The sequence below is a fragment of the Hemiscyllium ocellatum genome, chromosome 5 (assembly GCF_020745735.1).
Source record: "Hemiscyllium ocellatum isolate sHemOce1 chromosome 5, sHemOce1.pat.X.cur, whole genome shotgun sequence".
NCBI classification, from domain to species: domain Eukaryota; kingdom Metazoa; phylum Chordata; class Chondrichthyes; order Orectolobiformes; family Hemiscylliidae; genus Hemiscyllium; species Hemiscyllium ocellatum.
Genome location: NC_083405.1, coordinates 98657560 through 98675639, shown reverse-complemented (window position 1 = coordinate 98675639; position 18080 = coordinate 98657560). Strand labels below are relative to the sequence as shown.

The 18080-nt window shown below is 41.0% G+C and overlaps 2 protein-coding genes across 6 annotated transcripts in view; one reads left to right on the top strand and one right to left on the bottom strand.

The window, feature by feature from the left end:
* pdss1 (prenyl (decaprenyl) diphosphate synthase, subunit 1) overlaps positions 1 to 9518 on the bottom strand; it is a 39675-nt gene extending 30157 nt beyond the window's left edge. For 2 of the 3 annotated variants that reach the window (XM_060825021.1, XM_060825020.1), the window contains exons 1-2: positions 9329 to 9518; positions 3892 to 3959 (exon numbers count right to left, since the gene is read on the bottom strand). In XM_060825021.1, coding sequence (XP_060681004.1) covers positions 3892 to 3959; positions 9329 to 9499 — 239 coding nt within the window. In that variant the 5' untranslated portion in view covers positions 9500 to 9518. The other variant, XM_060825022.1, reaches the window with a different exon arrangement.
* Positions 9519 to 9723: 205 nt separating this feature from the next.
* Positions 9724 to 18080, top strand: part of LOC132816125 (protein adenylyltransferase SelO-like) — a 97361-nt gene continuing 89004 nt past the window's right edge. For all 3 annotated transcript variants that reach the window (XM_060825586.1, XM_060825585.1, XM_060825587.1), the window contains exon 1: positions 9724 to 10266. In XM_060825586.1, the coding sequence (XP_060681569.1) occupies positions 10026 to 10266 (241 nt within the window). In that variant the 5' untranslated portion in view covers positions 9724 to 10025. The remainder of the gene's footprint in view (positions 10267 to 18080) is intronic.

The window sequence follows — 18080 nt, the reverse complement described above, 5'->3', positions numbered from 1 at the left end:
AAACGTTTCGTCCCCTGGCTAGGCGACATCATCAGTGCTCTGGAGCCTCCTGCGAAGCGCTTCTTTGATGTTTCTTCCGGTATTTATAGTGGTCTGTCCTTGCCGCTTTCGGGTGTCAGTTTCAGCTGTCCACTGTAGTGGTTAGTATATTGGGTCCAGGTCGATGTGTTTGTTGATGGAGTTTGTGGATGAATGCCATGCCTCTAGGAATTCCCTGGCTGTTCTCTGTCTGGCTGGTCCTATGATAGTAGTGTTTTCCCAGTCGAATTCATGTTGCTTGTTGTCTGCGTGTGTGGCTACTAGGGATAGCTGGTCGTGTCGTTTCGTGGCTAGTTGATGTTCATGTATGCGGATTGTTAGCTGTCTTCCTGTTTGTCCTACATAGTGTTTTGTGCAGTCCTTGCATGGTATTTTGTAAACTACATTAGTTTTGCTCATGTTGGGTATCGGGTCCTTTGTTCTAGTGGGTTGTTGTCTGAGCGTGGCTGTTGGTTTGTGTGCCGTTATGAGTCCTAAGGGTCGCAGTAGTCTGGCTGTCAGTTCTGAAATGCTCCTGATGTATGGTAGTGTGGCTAGTCCTTTTGGTTGTGGCATGTCCTCGTTCCGTGGTCTGTCTCTTAGGCATCTGTTGATAAAGTCGCGCGGGTATCCGTTTTTGGCGAATACCTTGTATAGGTGTTCCTCTTCCTCTTTTTGCAGTTCTGGTGTACTGCAGTGTGTTGTGGCCCTTTTGAATAGTGTCCTGATGCAGCTTCGTTTGTGTGTGTTGGGGTGGTTACTTTCATAGTTTAGGACTTGGTCTGTGTGTGGTGTTTTCCTGTGTACCCTTGTGGTGAATTCTCTGTTCGGTGTTCTCTGTACTATCACGTCTAGGAATGGGAGTTGGCTATCCTTTTCTTCTTCTCTCGTGAATCGGATTCCTGTGAGTGTGGCGTTGATGATCCGGTGTGTTTTTTTTCTATTTCCTTGTTTTTGATGATTACAAACGTGTCATCGACATATCTGACCCAGAGTTTGGGTTGAATTTGTGGTAGGGCTGTTTGTTCTAACCTTTGCATAACTGCCTCTGCCATGAGTCCCGAGATTGGTGATACGAACAAATCAACGGAACACCCACGGGATCACCAACCACTACAGCGGACAGCTGAAACTGACACCCGGAAGCGGCAAGGACAGACCACTATAAATACCGGCTTTGGAGGCAGTGCTGAGGAGGTTCACCAGATTGATTCTGGAGATGAGGGGGTTACTGTACGAGGAGAGTTGAACAGCCTGGGACTATAGAATTTAGAAGAATGAGAGGGGATCTTATAGAAATATACAAAATTATGAAAGGGATAGATAACAGAGGCAGGCAAGTTGTTTCCACTGGTGGGCAAGACTAGGACTAGAAGACATGGCCTCAAGATTAACGGAGTAGATTTAGGACAGAGGTGAGAAGGAACTGCTTTTCCCAGAGAGTAGTGAATCTGCAACCAGCTCAGAAACATATCCACAACGAAGACAACCAGCACCAGAGCTACAAATCTTTACACAAACCTTAAACACCTACGGTGAAATATGCTAAGACAAGCAAGGAAACGCTAATCCTGTGCCAATTGCCTAAGCACTAAGAACAACTCAGATTCATACAAGGATTTTAGATTTAGATTACTTACAGTGTGGAAACAGACCCTTCGGCCCAACAAGTCCACACTGACCCTCTGACCCAACCATACCCATTCTCCTACATTTACCCATTCACCTAACACTATGGGCAATTTAGCATGGCCAATTCACCTAACCTGCACATTTCTGGATTGTGGGAGGCAACCGGAGCACTCTGAGGAAACCCATGCAGCTACAGGGAGTTTACACAGAGGCAGGAATTGAACCCAGGACTCGGGCGCTGTGAGGAAGCAGTGCTAACCACTGTGCCACCGTGCTGCCCATAAAATGGGATGTCAAAAGGAACTGAACCAAATAAATTCCAGAAGAAACAGTACTGCAGCATTTCACAGGAGGCTCCAAAGCACTGTGGATGTCGCCTAGACAGGGGACGAAACATCTACAAATCAACTTCCCAGCTCGGCTAAAATCCCCACAACTACGAGTAGTGAGTGTATGGAATTCTCTGCCCAAGGAAGCAGTAAAGGCATCTTCATTAAGTATATTCAAGACACATTTGGTTGGGTTTTTGCATGGTAGGGGAATTAGGGGTTATGGGGATAAAGAAGGTAGGAGGAGCTGAGACGATGGGAAGATCAGCCATGACCTTAATAAATGGCAGAGCAGCTCGACAGGCCAAATGGCCTATCTTACTTCAATTACTATGAAACTATTCCAGATTATAATCGGTTGCTGTAAAAAGGCTCCTCACCAGCATAATTTCTTTCGCAATTATCTTAAACATTTATCTTCTGGTTGCAGATCCTTCTGCCACTTCAACCAGTTTTTCCCTACTAAGGAAGCATGTCATGATTTTGACATCAAGTCTGCTGAGTCCCTTTTAAAAAGGAAGACAATGTCCATACTCTCCAAGTAATCCACTCTTCCTAAAGAACAGTGCCCAAAGTTGGGCACAATACTACAGCTGGACCCTGACCTGTGATTTATAAGAGTTTGGCATAACTTTGTTTTCGTACTCCATACCTTTCCCTAAAAAGCCAAATATCTTTTGTGAAAAAAAACTTCTCAACTCAACACGGTCAACACTTCAAGTGTTAATATCAAATTAAACTGTGAACAAAAATATTGTAACAAGCATACACACTAGTCTTTAATGAAAATTGATTACTTAATACATTGGAACTTTAATCATGACGTTTTTTTCCAATAGAAAGTATCTACATGTCCATTGAATATTAAAAAAAAGTTGGCTTTTTCTCTACCCCAATATTTCATTGTAAATACTATGGAATTTTGAGGTCAGCCATATCCAGTATTGAATTCTAATTAAAAAAAATTTAAGAAGCTTGGAAAACTACATGTAGTCCTCAAGTTTGCAACAGGGTTCTGTACTCGAGTACATTTGTAAATCAATTTGTAAGCAAGTCAGAATATAATACAGGACATTGCAAAGTGGCTGTCTGTAAACTAGGGGAAATATAGCAAATTGGATCCTTAAAATAATATTCATACCCTTCTGTATGGGATTGCATAAATAAGTATGGGACTGCCTGTAAAATTACTACTATCAGAACAAAGGACTACTAAAACTTGCAACCACAGACCACATACTCAAATCAAATATCAACAGACAAATTAACAGTGCTGTTGACATATCTAGTTTTAACAACAATTACATCTATGGGCACTAAATTCATAAGTTTTCACGTAAGCAAACACTTAAAGATTTTAGATTTTCTCCATTGTTCAGCAAAATAATTCCAAATGGAATGATTCTAATCATGCAAAATGGAAGAGCAGGTATTGCTGCTAAAATAAAGGAGTTTTTCACCTGCTTATTAATAGGATGTGACCATTGCCATTTATTGCATTTATTGCCCATTCTAAATTTCCCTTGATAAAAGGTGTGACAGATTGGTTGGTACATCAAAAATACAGCTCAGGAAAGTTTTAAACTAGTGACAGTGAAGAAACAGCAATATGGTTCCGAGTCAGCATGGTGTATAACTTAGCAGTGTTCCCATGGGTCCGCTGCCCTTACCCTTCTTCAATAGTAGGGACTTCAGGTATAGAACATTTACTAGTTTTTCATTTAAAAAAAGGAAATTTGCCTTCCTTCCATTGTCTGGCATATACGTGACTTCAGATTAACAAAGACAATGACTCTTAACTATTCTGAAATGGCAAACCGCTTCACATTGTATCTCTTCTACAAATTGCACATACATTAATAGTATAGTCAGCAAAGTGCCTTGCACAGTCAGATTCTCCAAGAGTTCTTACCTCCAAAAACAATTTGGCTTCTTGTAAGCTAGTGTGTTTAAACACATTCTTCTATGTAAGTACTGCTCCTGTATGAGAAAATAAAATCCAACACCGATTTCAAAATACTAGAAAGACATTTAAGAACACAAGATCTTCCACGCTCTATCTTTACAGATAGCTTTTCTTCAGTCTTGCACAATGATCTAATTAAAAAATTGCAAGTAAAACAATGGTAGCCGGAGTTTAATCTGGGCAAGTGAAAGATCCTGCATTTTGGGAAATGTTAAGGAAATGTATACAGTTAACCACAGGACCTTGAACAGCATTGATGTACAGAGGAATCTTAGGGGTTCAAGTCTGTAGCTCCCTGAAAATGGCCACACAAGTAGATAGAGTGCTAAGGAAGGCATAGGGAATATTTGTCTTTAATGGTCGGAAAATTGAGACAAGAGTCAGGAAATCTTGTTGCAGCTTTATAAGAGGGTAAAAAATGAGGTCTGCAGATGCTGGAGATCAGAGCTGAAAATGTGTTGCTGGTTAAAGCACAGCAGGTTAGGCAGCATCCAAGGAATAGGAAATTCGACGTTTCGGGCATAAGCCCTTCATGTGGCCTCCTCTATATTGGGGAGACGGGCCGCTTACTTGCGGAACGCTTCAGAGAACACCTCTGGGACACCCGGACGAACCAACACAACCACCCCGTGGCTCAACACTTTAACTCTCCCTCCCACTCCACCGAGGACATGCAGGTCCTTGGACTCCTCCACCGGCAGAACATAACAACACGACGACTGGAGGAGGAGCGCCTCATCTTCCGCCTGGGAACCCTCCAACCACAAGGAATGAACTCAGATTTCTCCAGTTTCCTCATTTCTCCTCCCCCCACCTTGTCTCAGTCAGTTCCCTCAACTCAGCACCGCCCTCCTAACCTGCAATCTTCTTCCTGACCTCTCCGTCCCCACCCCACTCCAGCCTAATGAAGTGCTTATGCCCAAAACGTTGAATTTCCTATTCCTTGGATGCTGCCTAACCTGCTGTGCTTTAACCAGCAACACATTTGCAGCTTTATAAGACTTTGGTTAAGCCACACAGCATTCTGTTCAATTCTGGTCACCACACTACAGGAAGGATGTGGAGGCTTTGATGAGGGTATAGAAGAGGTTTACCAGGATGCTGCCTGGTAATCCAGATAATCCCAAAGCATTTTGTTCTTATATAAGCAAGCAGGTAACTAGAAAAAGGATTGGTCCACTAAAGAATAACGAGGAAAGGCTATGTGTCGAACCTGGGGGAGATTCTGAATGAGTTACTTTGCATTAGTGTTCACTGAGGAGAGGAACATGATGAATGTTAAGATTAGAGATAGAAGTTTGATTAGTCTGGATCACATTAACATAAGTAGGGAAGATGTGTTGGGTAGGCGAGACGTTATTAAGGTGGACAAATCCCCAGGACCGGATGGGATATATCCCGGGTTGCTTAGGGAGGCGAGGGAGGAAATAGCTGAGGCCCTGACAGATATCTTTGTGGCATCCTTAAATACAGGTGAGGTGCCAGAGGACTGGTAGATTGTTCATGTTGTCTCCCTGTACAAGAAAGGTAGTAGGGATATTCCGGGTAACTACAGACCAGTGAACCTGACATCAGTGGTGGGAAAGTTGCTGGAGAAGGTACTGAGGGATAGAATCTATTTATATTTAGAAAATAATGGGCTTATCAGTAATAGGAGCAAGTGAGGACTGCAGATGCTGGAGATCAGAGCTGAAAATGTGTTGCTGGAAAAGCACAGCAGGTCAGGCAGCATCCAAGGAGCAGGAGAATCGACGTTTCTGGGATGAGCCCTTCTTCAGAATTCTTGAAGAAGAGCTCATGCCTGAAACGTCGATTCTCCTGCTCCTTGGATGCTGCCTGACCTGCTGCGCTGATCAGTAATAGGCAACATGGCTTTGTGCAGGGGAGATCATGCCTTACTAACCTAAGAGTTTTTTATGGAAGTGACCAAGTTGATAGATGAAGGAAGGTTTGTTGAAGTCATATACATGGACTTTAATAAGGCTTCGGATAAGGTTCACCATGGTAAACTAATGGAGAAAGTGAAGTCAAATGACATGCAGGGTGTTCTAGCTAGGTGGATAAAGAACTGGTTGAGCAAGCAACAGGAGACAGAGTGTAGTAGTTGAAGGGAGTTTCTCAAAATGGAGAAAGGTGACCAGTGGTGTTCCATAGGGTTCAATGCTGAGGCCACTATTGTATGTGATATACATAGATGACCTGGAAGAGGGCATTTTTAGTATGATCAGCAAGTTTGCAGATGACATGAAGATTGGTGGAGTAGCAGAAAGCATAAGGGACTGTCAAAGAATCCAGAAGAATATAGATAGACTGGAGAGTTGGCAGAAAAGTGGCAGATGGAGTTCAATCCAGGCAAATATGAGGAGATGCATTTAGGCAAGTCTAATTCTAGATAGAATTATTCAATGAACGGAAGAGCCTTGGGAAAAGTTGATGAGCAGAGAGATCTGGGAGTACAGGTCCATTATACCTTGAAGGTTGCTGCACAGGTGGATAGGTTGGTCAAGAAGGCATATGGTATGCTTGCCTTCATCGGACAGGGTATTGAGTATAGGAGCTGGCAGGTCATGTTAAAATTGTAAATGACATTGGTTCGGCCGCATTTAGAATACTGTGTAGAGTTCTGGGCGCCACATTACCAAAAGGACGTGGATACTTTGGAGAGGGTGCAGAGAAGGTTTACAAGGATGTTGCCTGTTATAGAAGGTACTGGTTCTGAAAAGGGATTGAGTAGGTTAAGTTTGTTTTCATTAGAAAAAAAAGGAGACTGAGGGGGTACCTAATTGAGGTTTACAAAATCATGAAGGGTATAGACAGATAGAGATAAGCTTTTTCCCAGAATGAAGGATTCAATAACGAGAGGTCATGCTTTCAAGGTGAGAGGTGAAAGTTTAAGGGGGATACACACAGCAAATAGTTTACACAGAGGGCGGTGGGTCTCTGGAACACATTGTCAGCAGAGGTGGTAGAGGCAGGCACAGTAGATTCACTTAAGATGCGTCTGGACAAATGCACGAGTAGGTGGGGAGCAGAGGGGTACAGAGTCATAGAGATGTACAGCATGGAAACAGAGTCTTCGGTCCAACCCGTCCATGCCGACCAGATATCCCAACCAGTCTCGTTACTTAGGAATTGGGCGGCAGGTTTAGACAGTAGATTTGCATTGGCTCAGGCTCGGAGGGCCAAAGGGCCCGTTCCTGGGCTGTAAATTTTCTTTGTTCTTTATTAGAGGGCATGAGCTACAAGGCGAAACTGAGGAACTCAGGTTGTTTTCTCTGAAATGTCAGGGCTGAGGGGAGACTTGATAGAAGTCTGGAAAAATTATGAGACGCATAGATCAAGTTGATGGTCAGAATCTTTTCCCCCAGAGTTGAAGTGTTTAATTCTAAAAGGGCATACATCCAAGGGAGATGTAAGGGGTAAGTTTTTTTTGAAACAGAGAGTGGTGGGAGTCTGGTTCATGCTGCCAGTGGTTTTGGTGAAGGCAGATATGATTGGGGCATTTAAGGGACTTTTGGATAAGCACATGAATATGCAAGGAATGGAGAGTTACAGACAAAGCACAGATAGAAGGGATTAGTTTAATTTGGTCTCGTGTTCAGCACAACATTGTGAGCTAAACAGCCCATTCCTGTGCTGTACACTTCTATGTTCCATGACTCTGAGGCACCAATGGCTATTGTGGAACAACAACTGCAAGGCCCCTTAAACCCCTGGCTTTTTGTTAGTGTACGTAAGATCCACTGAATTCTGATTGTTGAGAAAAAAAAACAGAATTGGTCAGTTGTTCAGCTTTTTGGAAGAAACACTGTCCTTTCATCAACTCATTATCTCAGAATACAACAGGACCTTGATCAGATGGGACAATGGACTGAGGAGTAGCAGATGAGTTCTATTTTGCTTTTTGAGTTGGGTATGTGTTTGGGTTAATGCCCGAAAAAGAGGGTTGTCTTATTTTCTCTTTGTTTCAATTTTGAACCCCCGAAGAGCCATGGGTATTGTTATTTTATCAAGAAATATTTATTCCACATTTTGACCCCTTATTGTCCCTACACCAACATTTGTTAGTGCAGGCAGAATTGAGAAAAGCCATGTTTTGTTTATTTTAGATTTTATCTTTTTTCAGAGTCACTGGAGTTTCATTTTGGTTAAAAAAAACAAGAAAACTTGAACTTTTTTTTAAAAAAGGGCTTAACTCAGTGCTGTTCTTAGCCCAGGAGTGTCTGATAGGGGTGGGGCTTGACCTTTTTGTTTAAAAGAGTAGAAGGGTGGCAGAACGAGTTTCATTTAGATACATGCAAGATGTTGCATTTTAGCAAGGCAAATCAGAGAAAGACTTAAACAGTTGATGGTAGGACCCTGGGGAGTGTTGCCAAACAACAAAGACCTAAAGATCCAGGTGCATAGTTCCTTGAAAGTGGAATCAGATAGACAGGATGGCAAAGAAAGCATTTGGCACGCTTGCCTTCATAAGTCAGAACACAGTATAAAAGGAGTTGGGATGTTATGTTGTGGTTGTACAATGGTGAAGCCACGTTTAAAACACTGTAAAACTCTCATTGCTCTTCTTTAGGAAGGACATTGTTAAACATGAGGTTGCAGAAAAGATTTTTGGGTGGCACAGTGGTTAGCGCTGCTGCCTCACAGCACCAGGGACCTGGGTTCAATTCCCACCTCAGGCGACTGACTGTGTGGAGTTTCCATGCTGTATGAGTCTACGACTCCATCAACACTTAGATGGCCTCTTTTCCACACCTTCCTCCCTGATTAATGCTTTTCAAACACCCCAAATTTTAATACTGGGATCACACAAAATCTGAGGCATTCACTTTGACTCAATGAAGCACAGAGTTACACGCATGTGTTCTCTTGAGAGAAGGTGAAGAGGAGGTTTCAGAGCAAGTCATGAAGGATCTAAATAGTGAAGTAGAAACTGTTCCCATTGCTAAAGCATTAGAAATAAACCCACTGAACTTGAACGAACGGGAAAATCCCACAGTGACAGGAGGGATTTTAAATCCTTAGTCCAGCGAGTAGTTAGGATCTGAAATGCCCTGCCAGAGAGTAGGGTGTTCGTAGGTTCAATCGAGGTTTTGAAAAGGGAAATGGATAAGCACCTGATGAAGGAGAAATAGGTCTACAGTATTCCAGGGGAAAGGAGCCGGGAACTAGCTGAGCTGTTGTTGCTGTTGTAGTAGTACAGTACCTGAACAGATAATGACAGACCGAATGAGTTACATTGTAACGACAATTACGATTCTACGCCAAACAGAAACGCGTCCACATCCCGATAAGCATTTCTGCCAAGGTTATACTAAGGAGTTTTGACAATTGGTTAACGCTGGGCAGGGTGACCTTCTTCTCACCCCCTCGGGCCTCGCACCTTGTCCTTCGGCTCCTTCCTTGCCTTCAACAGACCGTGCCGTTGACAGACGCTGCGAGCCAGCAAAAGGCTGGCTGAAGGGATCTCATAGTCCCGGCGACCGTTGAACAGGCAGCTCGCGAACCCGCTTTGCTTATTCCACGCGCACCAACGGCTCAAAAACAGCGCCATTTTTACCGGTTTGTCCCATCCCCGGCGAAGGGGCTTGGGAATGCATGCCTGAACAAATTGTACCATGAATATTTTTTCATTTGAAAACAATGTGTGTCAGTTTTATAACAGCCCGAACGGAAACCTACTAGTAAAATAATAATGGTAATTAAAAACTGATTAATTTTACACATCACAGAGGGTGATGCAGTTTGACCCGGAAATTATTCTCTGGTGGGAAATTGGTTGGGATCGTTTGAAGCAGTTTTTTGAAAAATTCTCTATTTGTAATTCGACTTTTTTCCCCTTTGAAGAGCCTGTGGGCGAAGAACTGGCGTTGAGTTCTACTTTTCTACTGACTCAAAATATCAATTGAGTTGGTTCATCTGTAAATATTAATCATCGTAGTTTATACACAGTTTGTTCAATTGCCTTCCAAAAGAGTTACGCCCATCTCCCGACTGAAATATGCTACGCATTTTGCATAAAACGCAAGAGTCAGTACGTGTTGGATCCTTGTTAAAATGAAACATGAAAGAAAAGCACTATGGTTGCGAGCATAGAACTCAAACGTTATACAAAAATAATGATTTTGGGATTGATTTGGGAATCAACTGTCGGAATTTTCTGTCGGGGGAAAAGTACAGAACTTGAAGTTGTTTCTGTTCCAGAATGTGATTCAGTTGATTCCAACCATTTTGCCAACAGTGATAATTTGAATTATAGCGAGACTAACAGCAAAAGGGTTTCCTTGGATCGCTGGAATTTAACATCCCAAAAGTTAATAGGTAAAATCATCTTGCATGAAGTACAAGCAGTGAAGTAGGTAGATTATTTACTGGCCTTTCAAAGTCCAGCAGTTGACAATACCATAAAGATAGATGTTTTTACGTTTTTGAAATCGTTGTGGTTCTGATGGCCTTAATATCACTGGTTCGTAATTTCTCTGGCTCGTAAAAAAGCTGCGCTTTCCATTGTGAACCTATTGCTCCATGCAGTACTTTGAACTGTAAATGACAGACTATGATGAAATTCACAAATAAAAATAACATGGAATTGTTTTCTGAAACTATTAAAGCTGTGAACAGCTGTTGTATCTGCAGCATACTTTGTAATTTGAAAGATGGCATAGCTCCTGTGCCTTATGGTCTTGTCTATTGATTTCTGGAGAATGTAAGGTCATCTACTGGTCAGAAGAATAAGAAAGCAAAATATTGAAATAGACTACAAAATGCTGTGTGATACAGAGGTATCTGGCTGTCTTTGGACATGAATCACAAAATGGTTATGATTTGGAGATGCCAGTGTTGGACTGGGGTGTACAAAGTTAAAAATCACACAACACCAGGTTATAGTCCAACAGGTTTAATTTGAAGCACACTAGCTTTCGGAGCTAGCTTTATACACAAAAAGGTTAGCATGCATGCACATGAAGGGATTAGGAAGGCAAATATGTTGATCTTTATTGCAATGATTGGATGTAATAAGGATGTCTTCCTACATTATACAAGGCATTAATTACACATATCTAAAATGCAGTTTTAATCACCTTATTTAGGAAGGGATGTACAGTAATGGAGAGAGTTCATTCGTGGAATTAAGGAGTTGTTGTATGAAGAATGGTTTGGCAATTTGTGACAATACAATGGTTTTGAAGAATTAAAAGTGATCTAATTGAAAAATGTAAGATTCTGAGGGAGTTTGACAAGGGAAATGATTTGCAGATGTTTTGTCTTGTGAAGGAGTCTGGAACCAGGAAGCATCCAAATACAATAACCTTCAAAATATCGACATGAATTTATTTTGTCATTTTTATAAATGATTTGGATGAGAGTATAGAAGACCTGGTTAGTAAGTTTGCAGACAACACCACAATTGGTGGCATAGTAGACAGTGAAGAATGTTTTTTAAGATTACAAAAGGATCTTGAATACTGTATCTACTTCTGGGTGCCTAGTTATCAGAAGGATATTGTCAAACTGGAGAGGCTTCAGAAGCAATTTACCCGAGATTTTGCCAAGTATGGAAGGTTTGAGTTATAAAGAAAGACTGGATAGGCTGGGATTTTTTTCACTGGAGTATAGGAGGTTGAGAGGCGACCTGATATAAGTTTATAAAATAGTGAGTGGTATAGAAAGAGTTAATGGTGGTTATCTTTTCCCTAGGATGTGGGATTTCAAGAGTAGGAGTGCATTTTTAAGGTGAGAGGAGAGAGATTTAAAAAAAGACGAGGGGCAGATGCTTTACACAAAGGGTGGTTTGCATGTGTAATGAACTTTCTGAGGAAGTGATGGATGTGGGTACAATTGCAACGTTTAAAAGACATTTGCGTAGATACATGACTAGAAAACATTTGGAGGGATATGGGCCAGGAGCAGGCAGGTGGGACTAGTTTAGTTTTGGGATTATGTTTGGTATGGACTGGTTGGACCAAATGGTCTGTTTTCATGTTATATGACTCTATAATAAGGAATCTTCCATTTTAAGACAGGCAAAGAGGAATTGTTCATCTTTGGAATTTTGCATCTGGAAATTTGTGGAAGGTGAATCATTGAATACACCCAAGACTAAGATAGATATATTTTTGAACAATAGTTGAGATTGATGAGAGTGGGAAAATGGAATTGATAAGCATTGATCTTATTGGATGAAGGAGCAAGATGAAGAACCATATGGCTAATTCCTGCTCCGTGCTCTTATGTTCTAGTACCAGTACCGATAATAGTAAGCAAATTGCACATAAATTCTGTCCATGAGAAGTGAACACAAATACCCAGATTCAGTTGTTGATTAAATTAATGTGAAGTAATGAATAGAAAACACGACTGTGGTTTTATTAAGCACTTCTGCATGTGAAAACATTAAAAAATAAAGCAAATAGAAAAGTGCTAAGGGACACCTGGACACAAAATACAATGTATTATTTCCTAAGCTTTAAACTAGGAGGTGTGTTATACAAAACCCTAGTTAGACTTCAGTTAAAGTACTGCGAGTAGATCTGACCAACACACCTTAGCAAGGATGTTTGATTCCTGGGTGAAGTTAAACACAGCTTTACAATGATGGTAGTTGGACTTAAGGAGTTGAGTTATGAGGCGTGTCACAAAGCTAGGCCCTTTTCTTCTAAAAGCTGTTCCTTGGCGCTTGCTCTCTCTTTTCTGTCCTTCAACTTCAACCTGTAAGCATGTGTTCCATTTATTCTGGGTTTTAAAGGGAGTTTGCTTATTAGGATTGTTATGTGTATTCGGAACAGCATAATGAAGTCTAGCTGGATAGCTTGAGTTTCATCGGGGTTCTTTATTTTGTTCTTTGTGTTTCACTGAGTAATATTGTGAATACATTTTTTGACTCTTTTAAAGTCTGCTAGTCAACCTAGCTATCTTACTCTGGGTAATGTTCACTGTACACTTACCGAAACAAATTGCAGTTAGTTCATTCTGCTTAAGAATGTTTTGAGTGGTCTGGCCTAGTCCATTACAGGCGATATTAGACAAATTAGGTTTTTATTCTCGAGGATTTAGAAGGTTAAAATGTGATCAAATTGAGGTTTCAGGATATTAACAGAAATACAGGGTAGATAAAGATAAATTATTTTCATCGGTTGAAAATTCAAGAACTCGGGGACATAGTTTAAGAATTAGGGCCTGGCCATTCAGGAGAGATGTTGGAAAGCACTTCGACATGCAAAGAATAGTGGAGGTTTGGAACTCTGACTGCCATTTGAGGAACAATGTTAACTCAATTGATAAATTTTAATCTGAGATGGCAAAGTTTTTATTAATCGAGGGTGTTAAGGTGTATGGGCTCAAGGTAACCCGTATGGAGTTACGCCGCAAAGCAGCCATGTTCTTATTGAATGGTGGAGTACTCTGCAAGGGCTGAGTTGCTAATCCTGTTCCTGTGTGTGTGGGAATACGTCAGTGTTTGTGGGTGGCCATCTATGTGGAAGTTCAAGAATCACTTGTATGACCACAACACTAGTAGTACTGTTAAATATGTTTAAAAATAGTCATGCCAAAACAAAATCAATTAATGGAAGGGTGCCAGACTGGAATAAATAAAGCAACTTTCATCCTTGTAAATGCCATTGCAAGACCTACAAAGCAATTTGGGGTATCAAGGTTAACAGCAGTTAGGTTGTTTAAATTGGATTTTGAATATAATTTATACAATAAATTTGTATTGAATTTGGTGAGTTACAGTAGCACTAGTACGTGTAGTTTTGGTCGTCCGTTATAGAAAGGTAATTAAAAGTCACGGTGAGCATTCTAGCACATACTACAGGTTGAAACTAAGATTGAGAAGCATTTGTTATGAAAGAGAAAGGACTTGAAATACTAGGGCAATTTCTTTAAAATAATGAAGATTATGAAATTTTTTTAAAATCATGAGGAATTGTGCTAAGTTGTCAAGAGAAAGATACTTTTTCTTGTTGTTGAATCACTAATAAATTGACACCAATTTCACATCACTCTCCTAAATGAGAAGAGAGGTTCTCCTAAATGGTGTCCAAACTGCTTTATATTGTTCATTGTGACATGTGGAGAATTTTTTATCATATTAATGACTTGTGCCTTTTGGATAGCGCAGTGACTTTGGAGAGTCGGGAGCTGAGTTACTTCAAAATTCCCAGTGTCTGACTGGCACTTACAGTCACCATTATGTAGCTGTTCCAGTAAATTTATCATTGGGATGTCGATGGCATTGCTGCTGAACATCAGGAGGAAATGTTTAGATTCTATCCTGTTGGAGATGGTCATCTCTTGGCATTTGTGTGACGCAAATATCATTTGCTGTTATCAGTCTGCACCTGAACAAACTTGATTGAGTTTTTTGAAGAAGTAACAAAGAAGATTGATGAGGGCAGAGCAGTAGATGTGATCTATATGGACTTCAGTAAGGCATTCGACAAGGTTCCCCATGGGAGACTGATTAGCAATGTTAGATCTCATGGAATTCAGGGAGAACTAGCCATTGGGATACAGAACTGGCTCAAAGGTGGTGGAGGGTTATTTTTCAGACTGGAGGCCTGTGACCAATGGAGTGCCACAAGGATCGGGGCTGCGCCCTCTATTTTTGTTATTTACATAAATGATTTGGATGCAAGCATAAGAGGTACAGTTAGTAAGTTTGCAGATGACACCAAAATTGGAGGTGTAGTGGACAGTGAAGAGGGTTACCTCAGATTACAACAGGATCTGGGCTGAGAAGTAGTAGATGGAGTTTAACTCAGATAAATGCGAGGTACTGCATTTTGGGAAAGCAAATCTTAGCAGGATTTATACACTTAATGGTAAGGTCCTTGGGAGTGTTGCTGAACAAAGCGACCTTGGAGCACAGGTTCATAGCCCCTTGAAAGTGGAGTCACAGGTAGATAGGATAGAGAAGAAGGTGTTTGGTATGCTTTCCTTTATTGGTCAGAGTATTGATTACAGGAGTTGGGAGGTCATGTTGTGGCTGTACAGGACATTGGTTAGGTCACTGTTGGAATATTGTGTGCAATTCTGGTCTCCTTCCTATCAGAAAGATGTTGTGAAACTTGAAAGGGTTCAAAAAATATTTACAAGGATGTTGCCAGGGTTGGAGGATTTGAACTACAGGGAGAGGCTGAACAGGCTGGGGCTGTTTTCCCTGGAACATTGGAGGCTGAGGGGAGACCTTATAGAGGTTTACAAAATTATGAGGGGCATAGATAGGATAAATAGACAAAGTCTTTTCCCTGTAGTCAGGGAGTCCAGAACTACAGGGCATAGGTTTAAGGTGAGAGGGGAAAGATATAAAAGACACCTAAGAGGCAATCTTTTCACGCAGAAGGTGGTACGTGTATGGAATGAGCTGCCAGAAGATGTGGTGGAGGCTGGTACAATTGCAATATTTAAGAGGCATTTGGATGGGTGTATGAATAGGAAGGGTTTGGAGGGATAGCCGGCTGGTGGGACTAGATTGGGTTGCAATATCTGGTCGGCATGGACAGGTTGGACCGAAGGGTCTGTTTCCAAGGTCTCTATGACTGAGCGTTGTCCAGTTTTTGCTGCATGCAGGTACTGACTGTTTCAGTTTCTGAGGAATTGCAAATGATTTGTGGCAATCATCTGCAAATAATCCCACTTTTGACTATATGTTGAGTGAAGGTTATTGCTGAAGCAGCTAATGATGATTGGGGGTAGGCACTATCTTAACTCAGTGATGTTCAAAGACTGACTTCTAAGAACTACAACCATCTTCTGTTATGTCAGATGCAGCTCCAAGTAGTTGGTAATTTGCCCCCAATTTCCATTGAACAATTTTGCAAGGCTTCCTTGAATACAGTAAAATGCCGCTTTGATGAGCAGTTATCAACTTTACCTCTGGAATTTAGTTCTTTTGGCTGTATTCTGAATACAACTAGATAAATGTGAAGTTATGCACTTTTAATTGATTGATTGATTTATTATCACGTGTAAAGAATAAAGACACAGACTATTTTCTAAATAGGGAAAGGCTTTGGAAATTTGAAGCACAAAGAGACTTAGGAGCCCTAGTTCAGGATTCCCTTATAATTAACATGCAGGTTCACTTGGCAGTTAGGACGGTGAATACAATATTAACATTCATTTGGGTATCTGTGGCAGTGTTTAGAATATACAGCAGAGTGAGATAAGTGGAGGACTCATCAAAGACTGTTGAACCTTTGACTTATTCCTTTATTTTCCCAAGTTAAACTATGAACGACTTCAATATAAACTATTATCCATTTTTTAATTTTTCTATTATTTGATGAAGTAATGCTAAACTTTCTAACCCTCGTTTCTCTTTCTATTTAGGTGCATAAAAATTTAGGTACGAAGTTTTTTTGTACCAAAGTAACTTGGGACGTAAGATGGCAACATGTGTGGCGACATTATACACTTTTCACTGCACTTCTGTATTTGAATACTTGTGACAATAAAATCTAAAATTAAAATTAGAAATTAGGTTAAATTAATTAAAAATTCAAGAGGGCTAGAATAGAAGAGCAGAGATGTGCTGCTGAGTCTGCATAAAGCTCTGTCAGACCACATTTGGAATATTGTGAGCAATATTTAGCCCTATTTCCAAAGAAGGATGTGCGGGTATTGGTGGGGATCCAGAGGAGGTTTACAAGAATAATCCCAGGAATGAAGGGCTTGTCATATGGGGAGGGGTTTGAGGACTCTGCGTCTGTAGTCAATAGAGTTGAGAAGGATGAAGGAAGATCTGACTGAAATTTACGGAATACTGAGAGGCTAGATAGAGTGGATGTGGCGAAGATATGTTCACGAGTGGGAGAGATTAGGATCTGTAGGGCACAGTCCTGGATTGCAGGGATGGTCCTTTAGAACTATGACAAGAAGGAATTTATTCAGCCATTAACAGATTAATCTGTGGAACTCTTTGCCGACAGAGGGCTGTGGAGGCCAAGTCATTGTATTTAAGATAGAGATATGTAGGTTATTGATAAGTAAGAGGATTGAGGGTTACAGGGAGAATGGGGTTGAGAACCATATCAGTCATGATCAAATGATGGAGCAAACATGATGGGCTGAATGACCTAATTCTGCTCCTGTATATTATGGTTTACACCAGACAAAACTGAAATTTGCTTTAGTTCCAGAGCCGATATTAGACTGGGGTGGAAAAAGTCAGAAGTCACACAACACCATGTTATAGTCCAACAGGTTTATTTGAAATCATGAGCTTTTGGAGCGCTGCTTCTTTGTCAGGTACAGTCACACTGAAAGCTCCGAAAACTCATGATTTCAAATAAACCTTTTGGATTATAACTTGGTGTCATGTGACTTCTGCCATGGTCTCAGAGGATTATAGTGTGCACACTCATTACAGAGAGGCAAAGATGTAATGAGGTCTGGAACTAAGTCATGCTGGAGAAGCCCAAATTGAGCATCAGTGAACAGGTTATTGCTAAGTAGATGATGCTTCATAGCACTGTTGCCAAAATCTTCCATCAGTTGCTGTTGATTGAGAGTAGATTAATTGAATTCTAATTGACTGTAATGAATAAATCTTGGATTTTTTTTAACAAGATGTACCTTGGCAATTTTCATATTGTTCAGTTGATTCCTCTATCTTAGCTTCCTCTGCCTTTCCTCCTCTGTGCTTTGCTCCCTTTTCCCTCTCTCCCTTCCCCTCTTTCCCCATTACTTCTCCTCTGTCTGTTTTCTTTCTACCCGCTCTTTTTCTAAACTTTGTTTCCTTGCATCCTTTCTCTTTTTCAATCTCATGCACACAATCTCTACACTCATTTTCCTTCCCTCTTTCTCTCCACTCACCTCTTCCCCCCTTTACTTTCTCCTTTATTCATCTTTCTCCCCCTCAATCAGTGGGTGGGCTAGAATGTGAAAAGCAGTATTTGGAGAAGAGGTGAGGGTTTCAGAATTGTTTCGTGTGGGTGGGGGAGCCATTAGGCGAATTATTTACGTTGGAGGATATGCAGTAGGTTAAAATCAACTAGACAAAAGTGAGGACTGCAGATGCTAGGGACCAGAGTCTAGATTAGAGTGGTGCTGGAAAAGCACAGCAGGTCAGGCAGCATCTGAGGAGCAGGAAAATCGATGTTTTAGGCAAAACCCCTTCATCAGGTATG